The sequence below is a fragment of the Salvelinus namaycush genome, unplaced genomic scaffold (assembly GCF_016432855.1).
Source record: "Salvelinus namaycush isolate Seneca unplaced genomic scaffold, SaNama_1.0 Scaffold246, whole genome shotgun sequence".
NCBI classification, from domain to species: Eukaryota; Metazoa; Chordata; class Actinopteri; order Salmoniformes; family Salmonidae; genus Salvelinus; species Salvelinus namaycush.
In genome coordinates, this window is record NW_024059297.1 from 65235 (window position 1) to 90915 (window position 25681).

At 43.5% G+C, this 25681-nt stretch overlaps 1 protein-coding gene across 4 annotated transcripts in view; it reads right to left on the reverse strand.

The window, feature by feature from the left end:
• The window catches only part of LOC120038985 (receptor-type tyrosine-protein phosphatase N2-like), a 70434-nt gene that overhangs the window by 21065 nt on the left and 23688 nt on the right, over positions 1–25681 (reverse strand). For all 4 annotated transcript variants that reach the window (XM_038984510.1, XM_038984512.1, XM_038984513.1 and 1 more), the window contains one exon: positions 7336–7455. In XM_038984510.1, coding sequence (XP_038840438.1) covers positions 7336–7455 — 120 coding nt within the window. The remainder of the gene's footprint in view (positions 1–7335; positions 7456–25681) is intronic.

Consider the following 25681-nt stretch of genomic DNA (forward strand, 5'->3'; position numbering starts at 1 on the left):
TTTAACTTTCTGACTGATGTCTTGAGATGCTGCTTCAATATATCCACATAATTTTCTTTCCTCATGATGCCATCTATTTTGTGAAGTGCACCAGTCCCTCCTGCAGCAAAGCACCCCCACAACATGATGCTGCCACCCCCGTGCTTCGCGGTTGGGATGGTGTTCTTCGCTTGCAAGCCACCCCCTTTTCCCTCCAAACATAACAATGGTCATTATGGCCAAACAGTTATATTTTTATTTCATCAGACCAGAGGACATTTCTCCAAAAAGTACGATCTTTGTCCCCATGTGCAGTTGCAAACCGTAGTCTGGCTTTTTTATGGCGGTTTTGAAGCAGTGGCTTCTTCCTTGCTGAGCGGCCTTTCAGGTTATGTCTACTTGTTTTACTGTGGATATAAATACATTTATAGTTTCCTCCAGCATCTTCACAAGGTCCTTTGCTGTTGTTCTGGGATTGTTTTGCACTTTTTGCATCAAAATATGTTCATCTCTAGGAGACAGAACGCGTCTCCTTCCTGAGCGGTATGACGGCTGCATGGTCCCATGGTGCTTATACTTGCGTACTATTGTTTGTACAGATGAACGTGGTACCTTCAGGCGTTTGGAAATTGCTCCCAAGGATGAACCAGATTGTGGAGGTCTACATTTTTTTTTCTGAGGCACTGAGTTTGAAGGTAGGCCTTGAAATACATCCACAGGTACACCTCCAATTGACTCAAATGATGTCAATTAGCCTATCAGAAGCTTCTAAAGCCATGACATACTTTTCTGGAATTTTCCAAGCTGTTTAAAGGCACAGTCAACTTAGTGTATGTAAACTTCTGACCCACTGGAATTGTGATACAGTGAATTATAAGTGAAATAATCTGTCTGTAAACAATTGTTGGAAAAATTACTTGTGTCATGCAGAAAGTAGATGTCCTAACCGACTTGCCAAAACTATAGTTTGTTAACAAGAAATTTGTAGAGTGGTTGAAGAACGAGTTTTAATGACTCCAACCTATGTGTATGTAAACGTATGACTTCAACTGTACATGGATTCACTGGTCACTTTGATAATGTTTACATACAGTATTACGCATAATGTTGCTGCTACCGTCTCTTATGACCGAAAATAACTTCTAGACATCAGAACAGCGATTACTTACTGCGGACTGGAAGACACTTTTTCCTTTAATGAGTCGACGAGAAGGATATACTGCTTTCACTGGAAGATCCCCGTCATTTGCTTGAAGAAAAGACGCAGGAAAAGGGGCCGCAGATCGAGCAGCCTTCTGAGAATCCGTAGGTGAGCGAGTAAACTCCCACTACCATCTGTTCTTCTTGCTAACGTTAATCCCCTACGATTAACATTATCCTACCAACAGGACATTAAAAACTGTAATATCTTATGTTTCACTGAGACGTGGCTGAACGACGATACGGATAATATAGAGCTGGTGGGATTTTCCATGCACCGGCAGAACAGAGAAGCTATGTCTGGTAAGACAAGGGGTGGGGGTATGTGTTTATTTGTCAACAACAGCTGGTGCGCAATGTATAATATTAAAGAAGTCTCGAGGTATTGCTCGCCTGATGTAGAGTACCTTATGATAAGCTGTAGACCACATTATCTACCAAGAGAGTTCTCATCTATTTTATTCATAGCCGTCTATTTACCACCACAGAACGAAGCTGGCACTAAGACCGCTTTCAACCAACTCTATAAGGCCATAAGAAAAGAAGAAAACGCTCACCCTGAAGCGGCGCTCCTAGTGGCCGGGGACTTTAAACTTCTTCGGGCTAGGGTCTATTTTTCTCCACTGCCTGTCTGACTGATGTGCCCAAAGTAAACTGCCTGTTAATCAAGCCCAGAAGCCAGGATATGCATATAATTGGTAGCATTGGATAGAAAACACTTTGAAGTTTGTAGAGATGTTAAAATAATGTATGAGACTATAACACAATTGATATGGTTGGTGAAAATCCAAAGAAAAACCAACCAGAATATTTTTTTTTTGGAGAGCCCATGCTCTTTCAATGGAAAGCTATGGGTCATATGCAATTCCAGCTCCCAGATTGCAATTCCTATTGCTTCCACTAGATGTCAACAGTCTTTGTTCAAGGTTTCAGGCTTGATCCTTCCCAAACAAGGAAGAATTTAGAGTTTTGGTACAGGGAGTCAGAGTTGGAAATTAGTCTGAGCGCGTGTGACGAAGAGGACGCGCACTTGCTAATTTAGCTTTTCTATTGAACATACTTCTTATCGTATGAAATATTATAGTTTAATTACATTTTAGGGTACCTGAGGGTTAAATAGAAATTTATTTTGACTTGTTTTAACAAAGTTTAGCGGTAGCTTTTTGGATTCCTTTCTCTGCATGTTGAATGATTGGATTACTCAAATCGATGGCGCCAACTAAACTGACTTTTCAGGATATAAAGAAGGATTTTATCTAACAGAACGACCATACATGTTGTAGCTGGGCCCCTTGGGATTGCAAATCAGAGGAAGATTTTCAAAAAGTAAGTGGATATTTAATCGCTATTTGTGATTTTTGTTGAAAAATATTTTGATGTATGGCGGCGTCCTCAAACAATCGCATGGCATGCTTTTGCTGGAAAGCCTATTGTAAATCAGACAATGCAGGTAGATTAACAAGAATTTAAGCTTTTTTATTTTATTTTCACCTTTATTTAACCAGGTAGGCAAGTTGAGAACAAGTTCTCATTTACAATTGCGACCTGGCCAAGATAAAGCAAAGCAGTTTGACACATACAACAACACAGAGTTACACATGGAGTAAAACAAACATACAGTCAATAATACAGTAGAAAAATAAATCTATATACAATGTGAGCAAATGAGGTGAGATAAGGGAGGTAAAGGCAAAAAAAGGCCATGGTGGCGAGGTAAATACAATATAGCAAGTAAAACACTGGAATGGTAGATTTGCAGTGGAAGAATGTGCAAAGTAGAAATAGAAATAATGGGGTGCAAAGGAGCAAAATAAATAAATACAGTAGGGGAAGAGGTAGTTGTTTGGGCTAAATTATAGATGGGCTATGTACAGGTGTAGTAATCTGTGAGCTGCTCTAACAGCTGGTGGTTAACGTGAGGGAGATAAGTGTTTCCAGTTTCAGAGATTTTTGTAGTTCGTTCCAGTCATTGGCAGCAGAGAACTGGAAGGAGAGGCGCCCAAAGGAGGAATTGGCTTTGGGGGTGACCAGAGAGATATACCTGCTGGAGCGCGTGCTACAGGTGGGTGCTGCTATGGTGACCAGCGAGCTGAGATAAGGGGGGACTTTACCTAGCAGGGTCTTGTAGATGACCTGGAGCCAGTGGGTTTGGCGACGAGTATGAAGCGAGGGCCAGCCAACGAGAGCGTACAGGTCGCAGTGGTGGGTAGTATATGGGACTTTGGTGACAAAACGGATGGCACTGTGATAGACTGCATCCAATTTATTGAGTAGGGTATTGGAGGCTATTTTGTAAATGACATCGCCGAAGTCGAGGATCGGTAGGATGGTCAGTTTTACGAGAGTATGTTTGGCAGCATGAGTGAAGGATACTTTGTTGCGAAATAGGAAGCCAATTCTAGATTTAACTTTGGATTGGAGATTTTTGATGTGAGTCTGGAAGGAGAGTTTACAGTCTAACCTAGGTATTTGTAGTTGTCCACATATTCTAAGTCAGAACCGTCCAGAGTAGTGATGCTGGACGGGCGGGTGCCGGCAGCGATCGGTTGGAGAGCATGCATTTAGTTTTACTTGTATTTAAGAGCAGTTGGAGGCCACGGAAGGAGAGTTGTTTGGCATTGAAGCTCGTCTGGGGGGTTGTTAACACAATGTCCAAAGAAGAAGTATACAGAATGGTGTCGTCTGCGTAGAGGTGGATCAGAGACTCACCAGCAGCAAGAGCGACATCATTGATGTATACAGAGAAAAGAGTCGGCCCAAGAATTGAACCCTGTGGCACCTCCATAGAGACTGCCAGAGGCCCGGACAACAGGCCCTCCGATTTGACACACTGAACTCTATCAGAGAAGTAGTTGGTGAACCAGGCGAGGCAATCATTTGAGAAACCAAGGCTATTGAGTCTGCATTTTAACCGATATAACCGACATTTTAACCGATATAAGAAACTTGTATGTACCTAGATGTTTAAAATCCATAATTTCTATGATTATTTATTTGAATTGCGCGCCCTCCAATTTCACCGGAAGTTGTCGACGACAACTTGTTGTTGTTGTTGCCGCTGACGGGATACCTAGCCCTAAGAAGTTTTAATGCAGGCGAGCATAAATCAGTTTTACCAAATTTTTACCAGCATGTGCAACCAGAGGGAAAAAAATCCTAAAACTACTTTACTCCACACACAGAGATGCATACAAAGCTCTCCCCCGCCAACCATTTGGTAAATCTGACCATAATTCTATCCTCCTGATTCCTGCTTACAAGCAAAAACTAAAGCAGGAAGTACCAGTGACTCACTCAATACGGAAGTGGTCTGCTTTCAAGGAGCGGGAGACTAATCTGGACGCTTATAAGAAATCCCGCTATGCCCTCAGACGAACCATCAAACAAGTAAAGCGTCAATACAGGATTAAGATTGAATCCTACTATACCTGCTCTGATGCTCGTCGGATGTGGCAGGGCTTGAAAACTATTACGGACTACAAAGGGAAATCCAGACACGAGCTGCCCAGTGACGAGAGCCTACGAGACGAGCTAAATGCCTTTTATGCTCGATTCGAGGCAAGCAACACTGAAGCATGCACAGGAGCACCAGTTGTTCTGAATGACTGTGTGATAACACTCTCGTTAGCCGATGAGAACAAAACCTTTAAACATGTCAACATTCACAAAGCCGCTGGGCCAGACGGATTACCAGGATGTGTTCTCAAAGCATACCAACTGTCAAGTGTCTTCACTGACATTTTCAACCTCTCTCTTCCCGAGTCTGTAATACCTACATGTTTCAAACAGACCACCATAGTCCCTGTGCTCAGGGAAGCGAAGGAAACCTGACTAAATGATTACCGCCCCGTAGCACTCTCATCGGGTGCCATGAAGTGCTTTGAAAGGCTGGTCATGGCTCACATCAACAGCATTCTACCGTACACCCTAGACCCACTCCAATTCGCATACCACCCCAACATATTCACAGATGACGCAATCTCAATCGCACTCCACACTGCCCTTTCCCACCTGGACAAAAGGAACACCTATGTGAGAATGCTGTTCATTGACTACAGCTCAGCGTTCAACACCATAGTGCCCACGAAGCTCATCACTAAGCTAAGGACTCTGGGACTAAACACCTCCCTCTGCAACTGGATCCTGGACTTCCTGACGGGCTGCCCCCAGGTGGTAAGAGTAGGCCACAACACGTCTGCCACGCTGATCCTTAACACTGGTGCCCCTGAGGGGTGTGTACTTAGTCCCCTCCTGTACTCCCTGTTCACCCACGACTGCGTGGCCAAACACGACTCCAACACCATCATTAAGTTTGCTGACGACACAACAGTGGTAGTAGGTCTGATCACCGACAACGATGAGATGGCCGATGGGGAGGAGGTCAGAGAACTGGCAGTGTGGTGCCAGGACAACAACCTCTCCCTCAATGTGAGCAAGACAAAGGAGCTGATCGTGGACCATAGGAAAAGGAGGGCCGACCAGGCCCCCATTAACATCAACAGGGCTGTAGTGGAGCGGGTCGAGTTTGGACCAACAAACTATCATGGTCCAAACATACCAAGACAGTCGTGAAGAGGGCACGACAACACATTTTTCTCCTCAGGAGACTAAATATTTGGCATGGGTCCCCAGATCCTCAAAAGGTTCTACAGCTGCACCATCGAGAGCATCCCGACCGGTTGCATCACCGCCTGGTGTGGCAACTGCTCGGCATCTGACAGTAAGGAGACTCCAGTCACCCAAGTTATAAAGTGTTTTCTCTGCTACCGCACGGCAAATGGTACCGGGGCGCCAAGTCTAGGACCATAAGGCTCAGCTTCTACCCCCAAGCCATAAGACTGCTGAACATTTAATAAAATCGCCACCGAACTATTTACATTGACCCCCCCCCCCCTTTTTGTACACTGCTGCTACTTGCTGTTTATTATCCATGCATAGTCACTTCACCCCTACCTACATGTACAAATTACCTCAACTAACCTGTACCCCCGCACACTGACTCGGTACCGGTACCCCCTGTATATAGCCTCGTTATTGTTATTCTTATTGTGTTACTTTTTATTATTATTTTTTACTTTAGTCTATTTTGTAAATATTTTCTTAACTCTTCTTGAACTGCACTGTTGCTTAAGGGCTTGTAACTAAGCATTTCACGGTAAGGTCTACACTTGTTGTATTCGGCGCATGTGACAAATAAAGTTTGATTTGATTCGATTTTTGATTTGATTTCATATGTATATACTGTATTCTACTGTATTTTAGTCAATGCCACTCCGGCATTGCTCGTCCTAATATTTATATATTTCTTAATTCCATTCATTTACTTTTAGATTTTTGTGTATTGTTGTGAATTGCTAGATACTACTGCACTGTTGGCGTTAGGAACACAAGCATTTCGCTACAACCGCAATAACATCTGCTAAACATATGAATGCGACCCAAAAAATGTGATTTGATTTGATCACGGGTGTATTCATTCCACCAATTCTGTTGAAAAACTTTTCCTAAACGGAAGCAAACGGAACGAAACGGGGATAGACCTACCTGAATTTGTCCAATAGAAACACATTTCTGCAACTGTTTGTAATGATTACACCCTAGATCAGTTAGATGCAGGCAAGAGTGTGCAAGGTGGTATTGAATGTGTCACTGTCTGTCACCTTGATTACTCCAATTTGTTTCTCGACATGTGCACCAACGTTATAAACTTTCGTTTTAAACCTATCGATGTTACATTGAGCTGGGTGATCCAACAGTCATCCAATATGCTGTAACAGAAATAAAGCCATGCTCATAAAAATAAATCTTCCTCCCTCATCTTAAACGGCACCGACTGTCACTGTATCAAAGCGTTCAAACTGCCGCTTTACCAATGTATGTTCTGGCGCTGGCCCAACCCATCGGTTTCTGGACCAATCAGACGGTCCAGAATGTGTTTGCATTCTGTGAAGGTGTCGGGGAGGTACTCAGATCCTGACTCATTGCGGAGAAGAAACAAACATCCGTGAGTGTTGTGTAGTGTTTGGCCGGAGCAAGGACTCTGGGTAGCCAGGCAACGTTACATTGACATACTCTAATGACTCAGGGGTGGATGATAGTGATGGCAGCAGCAGCAGAAACTGTAGTGGTAGCGTTGGTGTACTGTACTGTACTTACCTCTGTGGGTGAGTTTCTGCAGTAGAGTCCTGAAGCGCTGAACCACAGATGGAGACACATCATACGTATACACCTCTGCTACCGGAACGGGTGTGGATTGACACCTCCCGAACATTCCATCTGGGGAAAGAACGACAAAGAGAGTCAGGAACATACTGTATAGTATGGTAATATACAGTATATGCCATTTATCCAAAGCGACCTACAGTCATGCATGCATACTTTTTAGGTATGGGTGGTCCCAGGAATTGAACCCACTACCCCATGCTCTACCTATTGAGCTACAAAGGACCACTACTAAAGTCTGCCTTTCATGTTCCCCACCCAGAGTCTACAAACAGTAATAATGTTAGGTACCAATAAAAATACTTTGATACAATTCATTATTATGAGTTGCCTTTTTTAAAAGTATTATTATTATTATTTTGATAAAAGCTTCTCACCAAGAAGCACAACATTCTCCCTTCAGTACCAACCTTGCGACAGCAGCGTTTGTCAGAGATTTAGATATTCTTCAATGGGAGATAATGCTTCTCACTTTAGAGGGGATGCTATCAGCATGATGATAAGCACCAGCTCATCAATAGAGAGACGTTATCAGTGAAGGTTCATCTAGCCTTCTCTCCATATCAGCGGGCCTGGGCCCAGTTGCATAAAACATCTTAAATGTTTCCCTTAAGGAATCATTTCCCCTTACCTAAGGGAATTGTTTAAGGAATGTTGCATAGAGCCCCTCAAATATTTCCTTATGTAAGGAAATCATACTTAAGTGGTTTTACGGTAGTTTGAAGGCATGTATGGCAGAAAGAGTAACTGGTTACCATGGAGACGGCCTGATTCACTGACTAAAAGTCTCCATCAAAAAGATCTCGCTTTAGTTTTATGAGATAGCAAAATAGAACAGGATAAACAGGATGAACAAATTGCTTCAGAAGATAAACAACCATGTTTTTGTAGTTACTTTTTCTCAACTTGTTTTATTACTTTCTAGTATGTCAAGCTAGTGTCATGACGTTGGGTTGGGGGTAGGTTTATGACAGTCATAAATACCTCTTTCCCCTTTTTTCTCTCTCCCTACTATAACTGATGTGACATAAGGAAACCCATGGGTTAACATAGAGGTTCTGGTAACATCAGAAGTTGGGCGAATGAACTATATTCTGGTGATCCGACCAACTGAACATATGCGGGGGTACTTAAGGTATATTATGTCAGTTCGGTTGCCCTCTGACACATTCTCATTAATGATAGAATGACATAAACTCTACTGTGGAAAGTCTAAACGTCAGAGGTATCGGATTCACATGGAATTGTTGTTTAATTCAAATGTTTGAATATGACATTATTTGTGAAGAGGTGAAATGTAATTTTAGCTTCCAAATGAGAGATCTGTGCTTTCATAAGTTTCTCTGCTCACAGTGGTCCGCCCCTGTGAAGAGGCATGGGTTATAAACTTTTCAGACACACCCCTCTCCCTCCACTATAAAAGCCACGAACAAGAATATAACTTTCTGTTCCAGGTACGCTAGGATGACGATCCAGTGTCAGAATGGTTCAGATAATAACTATAGATGAAGCCAACATCAGCATGGACTTTGATTGTGAATGGTATGAACTTTGAACTCGTATTCACTACAGAAGTGATATCTCCTAGACGTTGAGTTAGCAACAGCTAAACGCAGGTTAGGAAGGACGATACGGTCTTCCATCTACTACACACAACGTTCCCCAACGTATCCCGTGATTACCAGAGACATTCTTCAAAGGACAGAGGACTCGGGTTGGCAACACGGTCCATCTACCACCAACCTACTGAAGCGCAGCTCAGAGTAAATATGTATTGCATTTTCCTCTTCAAATGGGCGGTAATTTAGAATGCATAAGATACTGTATTTACGATAGTACAGCTCGCCTATGTTCAAGTCTCCCGCTCTTTCACTAGGACTCAGCCCCTTTCCTTTGTGTAACAAGCTGTCATACCTATTCCGCCCGCTAGGGACGTTTTTCTGTATGACGTAATTTGTGATCAAGTTATGATTTAATGGTGTATGTGTGTTTCTGTGTGATTAGTTAGGTATTTAGTAAATAAATAATTAAACCCAATTTTGTATTGCTGATTCAACTTGTTAGCCAGGATTCTTGCAGATAATCAAGGACTTACAACTTTCAGATGAGACTGAATAAAATGACGATTAATGTGACTGCTATTTAGTAAAATATTACTAAATCTTTAAGAGTTTATTCGAAAGATAACAGCTCTATAAATATTCTTTCGTGGTGTCCCTCTAGTTAATTCATATTTACATGATTAGTTCAATCAGGTAATATTAATTACGGAGAAATTATTTTATAGAATAGCATGTCATAGCAATTAATCTGGCATAGTCAAAGACACGACACTAGTTTACAGAGTAGCCATCGCTAACTAGCCAGCTAGCTTTGTAGCCATGGATTGTGCACCTTCCATTGTTAAAGTTAAGGAAACCAAGGGAAAAGATAAGGGGAAAATTAACTTAAGATGTTTTATGCAACTGGGCCCCTGAGCTCTACTGTGACCAATGGGCTCTGGGGTGATGCACTCTGTGGAACAAATACAGCAGGATTCATATTTCAACAACCCACTATCTAGACAAGATTAGAAAGCCAGCACTTATTGGTGTGTATACATCCCAATTGGCACCCTATTCCCTATATACAGTATAGTGCACTACTTTTGACCAAAGCCCTATGGCTGCCATTTGGGACGCAGACTTTGTCATAATACTGCACAACAGCATAATGTGAGACAGTAGAGTAACACTGCATTGCAAAATCTTTGAATTCATCATTGTTTTTAGCTCACAAATATCACTTCCATCGTTGAGTGAGATCCAATTCAAATGGTGCAATGCAGACATGTTGGCAATGGTCCATGTTGGTAAGGGACTGGATGCTTTTTTGTTGTTGTGATTTTTTTAAAGCAATTTAGTCCAGGGGAGGTTCATGTAATTTGTAATCGATTAAATATCAGTATTTGATCAGTCCCTCTTTGTGCTTGGCATATCCAGAATGTGGGCGTGTAGCGTATCTGGCTAATCAAATAGCGCTTGTAGTGATGAAATGGGAAGCTAGCCTGCAACAAGAACGGATGTGGGTAGGCCAGGTCTACATAAGGGTGCACATTTTTTTAAATCACAAAAGCTCTGACGAAGGCCGTGAGGCCGATACGTAAGCTTATTAAATATCAGTGATACTATCAAGAGCAATGTGCGGTTTCCTTTTTCCTTCAACAAGAACAGTGGTAGAAATGCCACGTTCAAAACAACTGGGAATTAGGAAATCTCATTATTCTGACTTCAGTGCGTTCAAGATAACTGGGAACTCTATAGCCCCAACTGGGAAAATCGTTTTGAACCGTCATCCAACTCGGAATTCAAAGTCGGAAACTCAAGCATCTTTCTAGAGCTCCGACTTTCCCACTTGAAGATCACTGACGTCATGATTTGACATACATTTTTCTTTTGAGTTCCCAGTTGTCTTGAAAGCACCAAAAACCTCTGTGATTTATTGCAACAACAAGCATGGCGTTGCACAATTACGTAGCTCGTGAAAAAAAAGTTATCTTCACAATAATTTAGGGGTTTATTTGCAGTCTCTGTCTGCTGAAGATAGTCTATAAACGTTCAATGGAATTTTTGAGTCGAAAGGAGATGGTTCCTCAATGGGGAAAAAAGTGAATGGATTAAATCTGGTGTTGGAGGAGTTGCTACCGAATGGGGAGGACAACAGTCCATGTGGATGGCCGTACTATCTGTATGCCTACAAGATGTTCTCTTCCTTTTTCTAGGCTGCCTGATATTTCATATTATTCCTAATAATGACTGTTTAGCTCTTGAAGTCCCAGGAAAAGCTAGACTAGGCCTACAACAGCTTGTTGTACACCTATTTAGAGCATTGTATTTACTACTACAGCTTCCTCTTGTTTGCTGAATGTAAAATACAGAAACCAAAAGAACTGGGGCGTATTCATTACGCAAATTCTGTTGCAAAGCGTTTCTTAAACGGAAGCAAACAGAACGAAACGGGGAGGGACCTACCGAAAGTTGTCTTTAAGAAACTTTTATTTTGCTCTGTTTGCTTCCGTTTGGTTAAAAACGCCCCTGGTTGGATAATGTTAAAGGGGGGGAGAGATGATGTGATCAAAATACACCATATGAGTAGCCTGCTAATGTACCTTTCTGGACCTTGTAAACTGTCGAGAACAGACCCATAACGGATCCAAATGGTTGGATAATCAGGCTGAGGCTGTATGGTACTCCCTGCATATAGCTCCAGTTTTATGTATTCCTGTTGTTGATTTTTTTGCATCATTGGGAAGGACTCTTAAGCAAGCATTTCACGGTAAAGTCTACACAGCTGTATTCGGCACGTAATAAATAAAATTGTATTTCATTTTATGCAGTTATATCGGCATGAAGCATTCAAAACCGGATGTTTGAGCGGTTATTGTCTTGCTCTTCACCGTAATCAGAGAGTTAATATCAATACTATGCATGCCAGCCTCTCTTGGCTAAATGTAAAGGAGAGACTGACTGCATCACTTTTTGTTTTTAGAAGAAGCATTAATGTGTTAAATTCCTAATTTTTGCATAGTCAATTTACACACAGCACTTAGCCCACCAGCAAGGTGTGGCGTTTTAAAAGCACATAGTTCTGTTCTTAAACTGTTCTTGTCCATTAATGTTCTGGATTATGTCATGTTTCAGGTTTTTTGTGGACCCCAGGAAGAGTAGCTGCTGCAATCGTCACAGCTAATGGGGATCCTAATAATCCAATGAGCCGACATCACTGCGGTTTACAGACCTAGCCAATAATTGTTTGCTCACTTGATAACAATGTTGTTGTAGCCTAGGTAGAATTATGTTATTGTCTAAAAACGTAGGCCTAATCAATAGTGCAGATTTGCATGCCCAACTGCTGCAGAGTGCAGCCTGGAGGAACGCACAGACCTGCCATTTCATAATCTGTTAATAAAAAATATTTGACAGGTAAATACTGTATTTATAGCCCTAATATTTAGCTAATGAGTGGCCTAATAGTTAGCTAATATTTAGCTTCTTTGGCTACACAACTCTAGCCTCTCTTCCAGCTATTCCCCATGCGCAATAGGCTATAGGCTACAGACACAGGCCTCTCCGCTATTCCTCTTCTCCTGAAATCCCAGGATAAGCTATAGGCTACAAAAACTATAGCAGATGTATTATTATTTTTTAAATTTCATACTAGGCCTAATAGCCTTTTCGTGGAGAGAAGCAGGCTTGCTCTTGCTAATTTGCTGAATGTAAATAGGCCAAGGCCAAATTAACTGTCAGGGAAAGTTGCGGAGAGAGAGTGCATGTATGATGTATTAAATGGCTGCACAGGAGAGACAGTGATGAGTACAGTGAAAAAGATGATCCAAGCGATTTGACAACCATTAAAAAAATGGAAATCACTTGCAAACCACTTGAGCAACGAGGCAAACAATGACATGATGTAAAAGATGCGCTCGACAAACAGCATTTGTTGTTGAATATCTACATTTAATTTAAATACAAGTTTCTATATCATTATTTTCATTAGGCTACATGTAGCTTACATTGACTATGACAATGAACACACCCTGAAGCACTGATGAATGATCTGTGTTACCAGCTTATTAATAGGGCTACAGTAGGACCCCTCTCGCTCTCTCTGTCTTCATCTCTGAATGCTCGGCTATGACCTGTCGGCTATGACCTGGTGCTGAACTGTTGCACCCTCTATGACCACTGTGATTATTATTTGACCCTGCTGGTCATCTATGAACGTTTGAACATCTTGAAAAACGATCTATATTTAATAGCCAGCCAGAAGAGGACTGGCCACCCCACATAGCCTGGTTCCTCTCTAGGTTTCTTCCTAGGTTCCTGCATTTCTTGTGAGTTTTTCCTAGCCACCATGCATTGCTTGCTCTTTGGGGTTTTAGGCTGGGGTTTCCGTAAAAGCCCTTTGTGACATCTGCTGATAAAAAAAGGGCTTAGAGGATGCACCTCTGATGGAGTTGCATAATTGCAATCCTCCATGGTAAATGCCCAGTCTTTTTTTACCACCCATTGTAACCATCGCAATCAAACGGAGAGGAGCTACATTCACTAGGCAGTTGAGAGTGGCCTGGCTCTATGGCGTCAAATCAGTCTCTCTACTGCCTGTAACAACCATTCACTCTCTGTCACCACCTCTGTTCTATAATGGAAACATTTGTTTATTTATTTGTTTATTTGTCAGGGACCATGTACAACATGCCATTGCATCAGATTTTGCTAGCTAGCTAATTTTCTTCTGTAGTCCCTGAGAGATAAGAGACTGAAACCTACTGTATGCACTTAGCACTTCTACTTGTGCAATGACACATTTTATTGTAGTGTATGTATTGTCAATATTGTGTAATGTATGTTTTGTACGACCAGGAAGACGACTTTCATGTTTTTGACAATTTCTGACAAATGATTTAATCTAATTTAATCCAATCTATTTTCACAAAACATAGCATAGAATAATCTACTGTATCCTATCAAATGTCATTCAGTAAAGCATCAGTTGTATCAGGCTTGCATCTTTGGAGCCCCTTTTCATATCTTCTGTTTGCTATACTGTACTCTAGTTATGGCAACATTTGAATTATTACTCATAATTACAGTATCGCCGTCCATATTTAAGTCAGGAACAGCTTCTCTCTCATCCATCTTCGTCCTTGTATCTGGAGCTGTACTTCAGAGCCCCCTCCCTTCCACTTGATTTACGGCGTGGATTACAGCCAACGAGAATTTAAAGGCCTTTGTCATGGGAGTGGTGGCATTATGATTGTGGAGATGCTCGTTGGTTGGAATCTAGAAATGCCTTGTTGGATTGTCCCTGATGTATTATGTCTGCTTATAAGTGGTCAAGTGGTCATGTTTTGCTGTGCTACACTGGTCTGTACAGCTGGAGCAACTGTAAACAACTCCCATATTCAACCAATTCAATAGGATGCAACTTGACCAATCCATCTATCTATACGATATCATCAAAAATGATAAGGGTAAACCAATAAATGAATGATCAGGAAGTGGATAAGTGCACTGAATTCTGATTGTCTCGTACAAAAAAAAGATGATGCTTCAAACCTAAATAGAAAAAAAGATCTCTGCATTGCACTACACTTCAGGTGTTCCTCCAGTGTGTGGTAGACCAAAGCCATGCACGGCATCAGTCGATACAGCTAATCAACTGTGAGTGATGCTATAGCTAATAGAAGGTTCTCTGAGTGGGAGGCTGTGAGTTAATGGACCATGGTGATGCTAGCTGCTGCCAGAGTAGGAGGACTTTTATTTCCCATCCAGTTCAGTGTCTGTATCCCAAAGGGCACAATATTCTTTCTCTATATAGTGCACTACTTTTGACCAGAGTCCAGTCTGGGGTATGGTCAAAAGAAGGGCACTATGTAGGGAAGAGAGTGCCATTTGGTATGTAGACCGTGTTAATAAACATGTCAGATTGTGCCGGGGGAGGCCAGAGTAATCAATCTGGTTGAGTGGTCTGGGAAAAGAGGGACTCTGTATGGCTCTAGTCTGGTCAGGCTCTGGTTGGCCCTCAGGGGCCGGCCCGGTAAAATATCTTGTTTCAAGTCATTAGGCTTCAGTGTAGAGATATGGGTTGCGTCCCAAAAGGCACCCTATTCCCTATTCCCTATATAGTACACTACTTTCGATCAGGGCCCATAACGGATGCAGACATGGGCTCTTTTCTAGCTCCCCTACCCACATCCCACAGCAGAGTAGCCACACTCAACACAACACAAAGCAGCCAGGAAAACAGCTTGAGTCTGCTGCTGTGGTGGCTCTCTATAGTAAATGATTAAACAAATATGTTCGGTTCATGATGATTTCAGAGGTGGGTATTCGTAACGGAAGGCTTTCCATGCTAAATACAAAGCATTACATCTGTGGCCATTGAAGCAAGCAACCACATTTACCACAGAGCTGGCATGACAATTCTCATAACAGAACATTTAATGTGACAGCAAGAGCATTACAGTAGCCTAAGCAGGAGGGGTAGAATAAAACAGTTATTGTCTCAATATAGCCTATGTATTATGTTATTTGTGAAAAGAAGAAAAAAATGTGTATTTATATATATACACACACTACCGTTCAAAAGCTTGGGGTCACTTAGAAATGTCTTTGTTTTCCATGAAAACATACATGAAATTAGTTGCAAAATGAATAGGAAATATAGTCAAGAAGTTGACAAGGTTATAAATAATGATTTTTAATTGAAATAATAATTGTGTCCTTCAAACTTTGCTTCGTCAAAGAATCAGCCTTGCAGACCTTTGGCATTCTAGTTGTCAATTTGTTGAGGTAATCTGAAGAGATTTCACCCCATGCTTCCTGAAGCACCTCCCACAAATTGGATTGGCTTGATGGGCACTTCTTACGTACCATACGGACAAGCTGCTCCCACAACAGCTCAATAGGGTTGAGATCCGGTGACTGTGCTGGCCACTCCATTATCGACAGAATACCAGCTGACTGCTTCTTCCCTAAATAGTTATTGCATAGTTTGGAGCTGTGCTTTGGGTCATTGTCCTGTTGTAGGAGGAAATTGGCTCCAATTAAGCGCCGTCCACAGGGTATGGCATGGCGTTGCAAAATGGAGTGATAGCCTTCCTTCTTCAAGATCCCTTTTACCCTGTCCAAATCTCCCACTTTACCACCACCAAAACACCCCCAGACCATCACATTGCCTCCACTATGCTTGACAGATGGCGTCAAGCACTCCTCTAGCATCTTTTAATTTTTTCTGCGTCTCACGAATGTTCTTCTTTGTGATCCGAACACCTCAAACTTAGATTTGTCTGTCCATAACACTTTTTTCCAATCTTCCTCTGTCCAGTGTCTGTGTTCTATTGCCCATCTTAATCTTTTCTTTTTATTGGCCAGTCTGAGATATGTTTGCAATCTTTGCAACTCTGCCTAGAAGGCAGTCGCCTCTTCATTGTTGATGTTGAGACTGGTTTTGCGGGTACTATTTAATGAAGCTGCCAGTTGAGGACTTGTGAGGCATCTGTTTCTCAAATTAGACACTCTAATGTACCTGTCCTCTTGGTCAGTTGTGCACCGGAGCCTCCCACTCCTCTTTCTATTCTGGTTAGAGCCAGTTTGCGGTGTTCTGTGAAGGGAGTAGTGTTGTACGAGATCTTCAGTTTCTTTGCAATTTCTCGCATGGAATAGCCTTCATTTCTCAGAACAAGAATAGACTGATGAGTTTCAGAAGAAAGTTATTTGTTTCTGGACATTTTGAGCCTGTAATCAAACCCACAAATGCTGATGCTCCAGGTACTCATCTAGTCTAAAGAAGGCCCTTTTTATTGCTTCTTAATCAGAACAACAGTTTTCAGCTGTGCTAACATAATTGCAAAAGGGTTTTCTAATGATCATTTAGCCTTTTAAAATGATAAACTTGGATTAGCTAACACAACGTGCAATTGGAACACAGGAGTGATGGTTGCTGATAATGTGCCTCTGTACGCCTATGTAGATATTCCATTAAAAATCAGCCATTTCCAGCTACAATAGTAATTTACAACATTAACAATGTCTACACTGTATTTCTGATCAATTTGATGTTATTTTAATGGACAAAAAAATAGCTTTTCTTTTAAAAAGAAGGACATTTCTAAGTGACCCCAAACTTTTGAATGGTAGTGTGTATATATATGATATATACAGTACCAGTCAAAAGTTTGGACACCTACTCATTCAAGGGTTTTTCTGTATTTTTACTATTTTCTACATTGTAGAATAATAGTGAAGACATCAAAACGAAATAACACATATGGAATCATGTAGTAACCAAAAAAGTGTTAAACAAATCAAAATATATTTGATATTTGATATTCTTCAAAGTAGCCACCCTTTGCCTTGATGACAGCTTTGCACACTCTCTGCATTCTCTCAACAGATGTGGGATATTTTATTAACCATTGTCAGGTCCTAGGTGATGGAGATCAGATATACCCCCTTTCCCTGAAACACACACACGCTGGACCCCCGTTGTGACCATTTTCCCAAGCATCTCTGTGCAGTAAGACCTTTGATTATTTTGGGCCACCAGGGCTACAATAATATGCCCCCTCTCTGATTGTCTGAGTGTGACCTGCAGCTAGTGTTGCCAGCACTGCCACTACCTGGGTGGTGGCACCCCACCGGAATTCCCACCGTATAGGTACAAGGTCATCAAGGTTCTCATTAGTAGCTTTGAGAATTTCCTTGTATATTATGCTCTCCCATCAGTTGGTCCTACAATGCTCATCAGGGGAGAGCATTGTAGGACCAACCCTGCCAGGCAGGCTCAGAATCTTGAGGGGGCGGTGCTGCTTTAGTAGGTCTCTGACCGCATTCATCTTTCTGATTTGACTACGTATAGGCTATTTATAGTAGGCCCATAAAACAGATAAGGACTTCTCTTTAGTGTATGGGTTGCTCAGGTGGCTGTCCAGGGTATAGGGTTGGGGACCGTTCCATCATGATAGGACAATAAATAATATTTATTATTTATTTAAAAATGTATATCCCATATCTGCACAGTTGAAAGCTCTCTCTCACAACCCCTGCTTACAAACACACATGGGCTCTGGGATTTGCAACCGTTTTTCTTTTTCACTCACTTAACTCCACACTTTTCCAAACACAAAAACATACACCCCACCTTCCATCACAATACATCTGCACATACCCACATACTATGTCCTCTGTTTGCTGTGTTTAATCTCTACAATGTTGATTGAGTACTTTTGTGTTCCAGTTCCTTGTATTTGAAGATGTATTATTGAGCTAATTATCCTTTCTTCTAATAATGTCTTATGAATTTATAAAAATACTATAAAAGGAAAGTCTAATACTAATTATTTTCCAACATTCCCTATCTAGAATGGTATAGTGTAGTTGTAGTTTATTTCTTTAACAATTGTTGAATTTTATTGCTTTTCTATATATATTTCTTATTACAATCCCTACCATGGCTAGTATTAGGTGTTCCATTATTCGACGACTCTGGGAACTTTTGTAATATTTAAAATAGCCATGGAGTAGTCTTTGTGTCTTGAAACATTTGGTTATCAATATCAAGTTTATAGATTACGAGAGCTACACATTTCCCTTTTAATCTATTCTCCTTGAAGATTGGGTACAGAACTTTGCCCCAGTCTGCAATTTCCTTTGGGAACTGATCATTCATGTATATTCTGTCAGGTTTTGGCCAGGACTATTCAGGTTTTGATCACTAGATGTCCCCATTGCGCCTTTTTGAACCTTTTGTTTTTTTCCCCTTCTAGTTATTGTTTTCACCTGTGCCTCATTTCCTTGTAGGTATTTAAACCATTAGTGTCCCTCAGTTCTTTGCTCTGTGTTTGTATGTTAGCACCCAGCCCCAGCCATGCTGTGAACATATATTTCTCTTGTTGGATTTTCCAGAGGTACTCTGGTTTTGTTCTTGTTTATTTTTGATTAGTCTTTTGAGGTTTGTTTTTTCCCTGCTGTTCTTACCACTTTGTGGATTTTCTTTGTATTTTGGAGGATATCCATTTTTTCTCTTGGCTTTACTTTTGACGTTGTGGATTTATATTTTTGCCTGAAGAACTTTTACCTTGATTAAACCACCGTCTCTAGTACTGCTGTGTCTGCCTCATCTTCTGGGTTCTGCCGACTATTAGTGACTGTTTCTCACACCGGGTCCTGACAGAAACACAGAGCCATTAAAATGAACCCAGAGGCAGCCAGTACCCAGGATTTGTTTTCAATGCTGTCCCACCACGAGGGGACTGTCCAACGTCACGAAGCTGCTCTGGTTCAGCAAGAGGCCTTAATGGCTAGACATTCTCAACTTCTGTCGGAGATGCTGACTTCCATAAAGCAGATTTCTGATCGACTTTCCCCGGCAACCGCGTCTGCTCCAGTACATCAGATTCAAGTGCCCGTGGCAGTTAACCCCCTGGCTGAACCTCGTCTGCCACCTCCCCAACGGTTCTCAGGTGATCCGAGTGTTTGTAAGGGGTTTTTCACCCAATGTTCTCTCTCCTTCGAGCTGCAACCCTTGTCGTTTCCCACCGACCGGTCCAAGATAGCATATATCATCACCCTGTTGTCGGAAAAAGCCCTAGCCTGGGCTACTGCTGTGTGGGATGCCCAAAGTCCCTGCTGTGCCAGCTACTCTACCTTTGCTGAAGAATTCAAGCGAGTGTTTCAAGGTCCTACCAGCGGCCCTGACTCAGCCAAACAGCTCCTGACTCTCCGCCAAGGACGGCGCAGCGTGACGGCCTATGCCATCCAGTTCCGCACGGTGGCAGCAGCGAGTGGCTGGAACGACGAGGCACTCACAGCGTGCTTTTTGAAGGGTCTTTCCGACACCATCCAAGATGAACTGGCCACTCGGGAACCACCGGACAACCTCGAGTCCCTTATCAAGTTGGCCTTGCGCATAGACCAGCGTCTGAGAGAGAGAGAACTCAACCGTAGACCTCTCACCCTAGCTCCTATCGGTTCCAGCTCCGAGTCTCCACCTTTATCCTCGCTGGCTCCACCAGAACCCATGCAGGTTGGACGCATCTCCCAGGCTGAGTGAGACCGCCGGATGAGGGAGCGATGCTGTCTATATTGCGGCAAACCGGGCCATTTCTATTCCACATGTCCCGGGCTCCAGGGAAACGCACTCTCCCGTGCAGGCCTGGGAGGACTGTAACGGGAAACATAACCTCCTCCCATCCATCCAACTCCCGCCTGCTCATTCCAGTTACCCTTTCCTGGGACAACCACGAGCTTCCTCTTCAAGCCTTGGTAGACACTGGAGCCGCAGGTAACTTCATGGATGGTGTCTGGGCGAAGGAGAATGGCGTTCCCTCTGAACCTCTAAGTGACCCCATAAGGGTTACTACGTTGGATGGAAGCCCTTTGGGATCTGGACTTGTCACTCGTGTCACTACCCCCTTGCGACTTTCAGTTTCCCAACACCAGGAAGTGATGAACTTTCATCTGATCTCCTGTTCCGAGTTCCCTCTCGTCCTTGGATACCCCTGGCTTCACAGCCATAACCCTCACATCGACTGGTCTGTGGGCACTATCAAGCAGTGGGGTCCTACGTGCCAAGCCACTTGTATCTTCCCGAGTTCCCCGAGTTCCCCTCCCGAGTCTCTAGGATCCATCGACCTGTCCCGAGTTCCCGAGTGTTACCATGACCTCAAACCGGTATTTAGCAAACAGAGGGCCACCAGACTACCACCCCATAGACCTTACGATTGCCCCATCGACCTGTTTCCGGGCACCTGCCCTCCCAGGGGTCGGATCTTTTCCCTATCTCCTCCCGAACGAGCTGCTATGGATACCTACATCAAGGACGCTCTGGCAGCAGGCCTCATGCGTCCATCCACCTCGCCGGCGGGAGCAGGGTTTTTCTTTGTGGCCAAAAAAGACGGTGGATTAAGTCCTTGCATCGACTACCGGGGACTCAATGCCATAACCGTCCGTAACCGCTACCCGCTACCCCTTATGGCCACAGCCTTTGAGCTGCTCCAGGAAGCAGTTGTCTTCACTAAGCTTGACCTGCGGAACGCATACCATCTTGTGCGGATCAAACCCGGTGACGAGTGGAAGACCGCTTTCAACACGCCTACTGGTCACTACGAATACTTGGTGATGCCCTTCGGCCTGACCAACGCCCCGGCTGTGTTCCAAGCGCTCATAAACGATGTGCTTAGGGATATGCTTAACATCTTCGTGTTTGTTTACTTGGATGACATCCTCATCTTTTCGAGCTCCCTTCAAGAACACACTAAGCATGTCAGACAAGTACTCAAACGCCTCCTTGACAGCCATTTGTACGTTAAGCCGGAAAAATGTGAATTCCATTCCTCCCGAGTACAATTCCTGGGATTTGTAGTGGAACCCGGTCGAGTCCAGATGGACCCCAGGAAGGTAGGGGCGTTAGCGGATTGGCCCACCCCCAAGTCCGTTAAGGAAGTTCAGCGTTTCCTGGGCTTCACTAACTTTTATCGCAAGTTCATCAAGAACTTCAGCTTGCTGGCAGCCCCTCTCTCAGCTTTAACCAAGGGTGGCAACGCAAGGTTTCTGTGGGGAGAAGAAGCTGAGACGGCCTTCCAAGGACTCAAGCAGCGCATCCTCTCTGCTCCCATCCTGACACTACCGACGGCGGAGGAACCTTTTGTGGTGGAGGTAGACGCATCAGAGGTTGGTGTTGGAGCTGTCCTGTCTCAGAGGGGTGAAGACAAGAGGCTTCACCCTTGCGCCTTCTTCTCTCACCGGCTTACCCCGGCCGAGAGGAACTACGATGTGGGGGATCGTGAACTCCTAGCGGTTAAGATGGCATTGAAGGAATGGAGACACTGGCTCGAGGGGGCTTCTCAACCGTTTCAAGTGCTTACGGACCACAAAAATCTGGAGTATATCCAGCAGGCGAAGCGGTTGAACTCCAGACAAGCTCGATGGTCTCTTTTCTTCAATCGATTCCAGTTTATCCTCACCTATAGACCCGGGTCGAAGAATCTCAAACCGGACGCCTTGTCACGAGTCTACGCTCCTGCCATTCGAGAAGATACTGACATGCCTGTCCTTCCTGCCGCTAAGATCGTGGCTCCGATCTCGTGGCAAGTTGAGGATATCGTGAAACGAGCACAAGCCATCGAACCGGGTCCTAAAGGAGGTCCTGCCAATCGGTTGTTTGTTCCCAAGGCAGCGAGGACCCAGGTCCTTCTGTGGGGGCACTCCTCTCGCCTCACCTGTCACCCGGGCGTAGGTCGCACCTTGGAGTTTATCCAGCGTAAGTTCTGGTGGCCCACCATAAAAGAAGACGTTGCCACTTTCGTCAAGGCTTGTCCCGTGTGCTGCCAGGGCAAATCTTCTCACCTCCGCCCTCAAGGACTCCTTCACCCTTTATCTATTCCCCACCGACCCTGGTCCCATATCTCATTGGACTTTATTACTGGCCTTCCTCCGTCCCATGGTAATACTACTATCCTACTCATCATCGACAGGTTTTCTAAGGCGGCCAGGTTCGTCCCCTTGACTAAATTACCTTCTGCCAAGGAAACGGCTGAGTTGGTGATTAACCATGTGTTCCGAGTCTTCGGCATTCCGCAAGATATGGTTTCCGACAGAGGTCCCCAGTTCGCCTCAAGGTTTTGGAAGGCCTTCTGCCAACTCATAGGGGCCACTGCCAGTCTATCTTCAGGGTACCATCCGGAGTCCAACGGCCAAACCGAGAGGATGAATCAAGAGCTGGAAACCACCCTCAGATGTATGGTCTCCAACAACCCGTCCACATGGTCGTCCTTCATGGTTTGGGCCGAGTATGCGCACAACACCTTGTGCTCCTCCTCCACTGGTATGTCCCCGTACGAGTGTCAGTTTGGCTATGCTCCTCCATTGTTCCCGGACCAGGAGGCAGAAGTCAGAGTGCCTTCAGCCTTGAGGTTCATCAGACGCTGTCGGCTTACGTGGAAGAAGGCCCGTCTTAATCTTCTGCGTTCCTCACAGCGGTACAAACAACAAGCCAACAGGCGTCGCCGTCCCGGGCCTACCCTGCGCCTCGGTCAGAGAGTATGGCTCTCAACTAAGAATTTACCGCTACGGGTGGAGTCTCGCAAGCTGTCCCAGAAATTCATCGGTCCCTTTAAGGTTGCCAGGAGAGTGAACCCCGTTACTTTTCGCCTGCACTTACCCAGATCCCTTAAGATTAATCCCACGTTTCACATTTCTTTATTAAAACCTGTTGTTTTTTCTCCCCTTATCCCGGCAGGCAGACCTCCCCCTCCGCCCCGTGTCATCGGAGGCCAGTCAGCTTATACCGTCCATCGGATACTGGATTCCCGCCGGGTGCAGCGGTCCTGGCAGTATCTGGTGGACTGGGAAGGCTACGGTCCCGAGGAGCGCTCCTGGGTTCCTGCCAAAGACATACTGGACCCTGACCTCATTCGTCAGCTCAGGGCCCTCCACCCTGAGAAGGCTGGTAGGAACGTCAGGAGCCGTTCCTAGGAGGGGGATTCTGTCAGGTTTTGGCCAGGACTATTCAGGTTTTGGTCACTAGATGTCCCCATTGCGCCTTTTTGAACGTTTTTTTTTTTTCCCTTCTAGTTATTGTTTTCACCTGTGCCTCATACACATTCGAGTTGGATTTGATTGACAGCTTCGCGTGAGTTCAGAAGCGCTGTAAGAAGGAACTCCATCAACACATTTTCAAAAACTTTGCCTTCATTTTCTTGAATACCAGTAAGTACCAGATTTTCTCTCATAGATCTAGTTTGTATATAAGGCTTCTCTCAGAAAGATGTTATCCTTTAAGTTCATTAATGTCCCTTTCAGCTTGATTGTTTCTTTCTCCATTGTCGCAGCTTTTTCGTCATTCAACTCGAGGCTCGCCTTCAACTCCTTTATATCTTTACTGACTAATTCAAGTATGCCCAGTTTGTCATTTATCGACTTTACCAGATCGCTTTCCACCCTTACCAGTCCCGGTGGTCAAAAGCATAAATCGTCTGTGTCCGTCGGGGAGTCGCGTTTTCTTTTGGAGATTGGTTCTCCTTGTTTACTCTCTGTCATGTTTGGGTGTTGCTTGTTTTCATAATATTTGTCGATACATTTCTCTAGCCTTATGATTTGATATGTGTTGTTGTACAGACTGAAGGTTATTACCCACGAGTATAAAAAGTGCTAATATTTAGTCTAACTTACAGATATTGAATATTACGATTTTATCTTGTAGCAATCTGCACCGCTGTGTTCAGTCCGCCATCTTACCTCCACCTCCGCCCTAGCAGGCTAGTGTTACTAAGTGCTTGATTCTATATGGGAAATGAAGAGAAGCTGTGGTTCCTCCCTTTTTTAAATGTATCTAATCAGTATAAGAGTTAGTAAATTTAGAGCTGGTAGAGACAAACATGCTTTCTTGTTATCAGAGACCAAAACCTACTACAGATCTTAATTGAATCACTCTTTAATTGCTGAGAATTTTCCTGCATTGCAGGAAGTGCAGATGAGCTTTGTCATTTACATGAATTCACTGAAAACCCACACTAACACACGGTTATATGAACAGTATTGCACTTTTCATGTAGCCTACTTTTGGCCAGCTAATAGCCTAACCACCAATCAAGCAACATTATGGACTAAACGTTAAAATCATGTTGCTGTAGGATTATTTTGCTGTGAAAATATACAGATAGCTAGGTCAAGTTAAGAGCTTACACCTGTAGCTGTGAGGAGTCACACAGCAATCTGAATCAGTCTGCGACATGTTGGATGAAGACATGCTAGGACACAGCTGGGTAATGGGCCAATTTAGTTTTGGTCCCTGTTCCGCCAGTTGCCATTGTGATGTGTTGGTTCCCTACTCCCCTTTAGCTAATCAGAGTAGGAGCTGGAACAGAGCAGAGCATCCTCTTTTGTTTGTGTGGTGCTCCAGCAGGCTTTCAACGGGCATCAACATCTGATGCCTCTTTTCCTACTCGTCTCAAAGAGCACCTAGAGTCTGTTGTTTTACTGAGAGGGGGGAGGGGTTGGAAGCCAACTTCAGGCACTTCTAAGGAAATCACAGTATGCGCTTGTACTAGCAGAATCTTTATATTAATCATAAATAAACGGAAATAATCATAAATTGGCACTAAATTGTGGAACATCTGCCTTCCACGGTTCTCCTTTGTTAGGATAGAATACATTGTCTATGTGTGTTTGTGTGTGTGTGTGATCCTACTTGACTGATTGAACATTTTATGCAAATGTGCTTTTCCTTCTTAAGCAAGCTAAGCATACATAAATGACTCATCCCAAACCATCTTTTTGCAAAGACAGCAAAACTATGGACAGGTGCAACAGAGAGATCTACATGTATAGGTCCTAATGTAATAACTACAGTATAAATATATAAGTTATAAAACCACACTAAGACCTTCACAGTTATAAAACCACACCATGGCCTGTTCTTCACAGTGATAAAACCACACCAAGACCTGTCCTTCACAGCGATAAAACCACACCAAGACCTGTCCTTCACAGCGATAAAACCACACCAAGACCTGTTCTTCACAGTGATAAAACCATACCAAGACCTGTTCTTCGCCGTGATAAAACCACACCAAGACCTGTTCTTCACAGTGATAAAACCACACCAAGACCTGTTCTTCACAGCGATAAAACCACACCAAGACATGTTCTTCACAGTGATAAAACCACACCAAGACCTGTTCTTCACAGTGATAAAACCATACCAAGACCTGTGTCACGTTCCTGACCGGTTTTCTGTT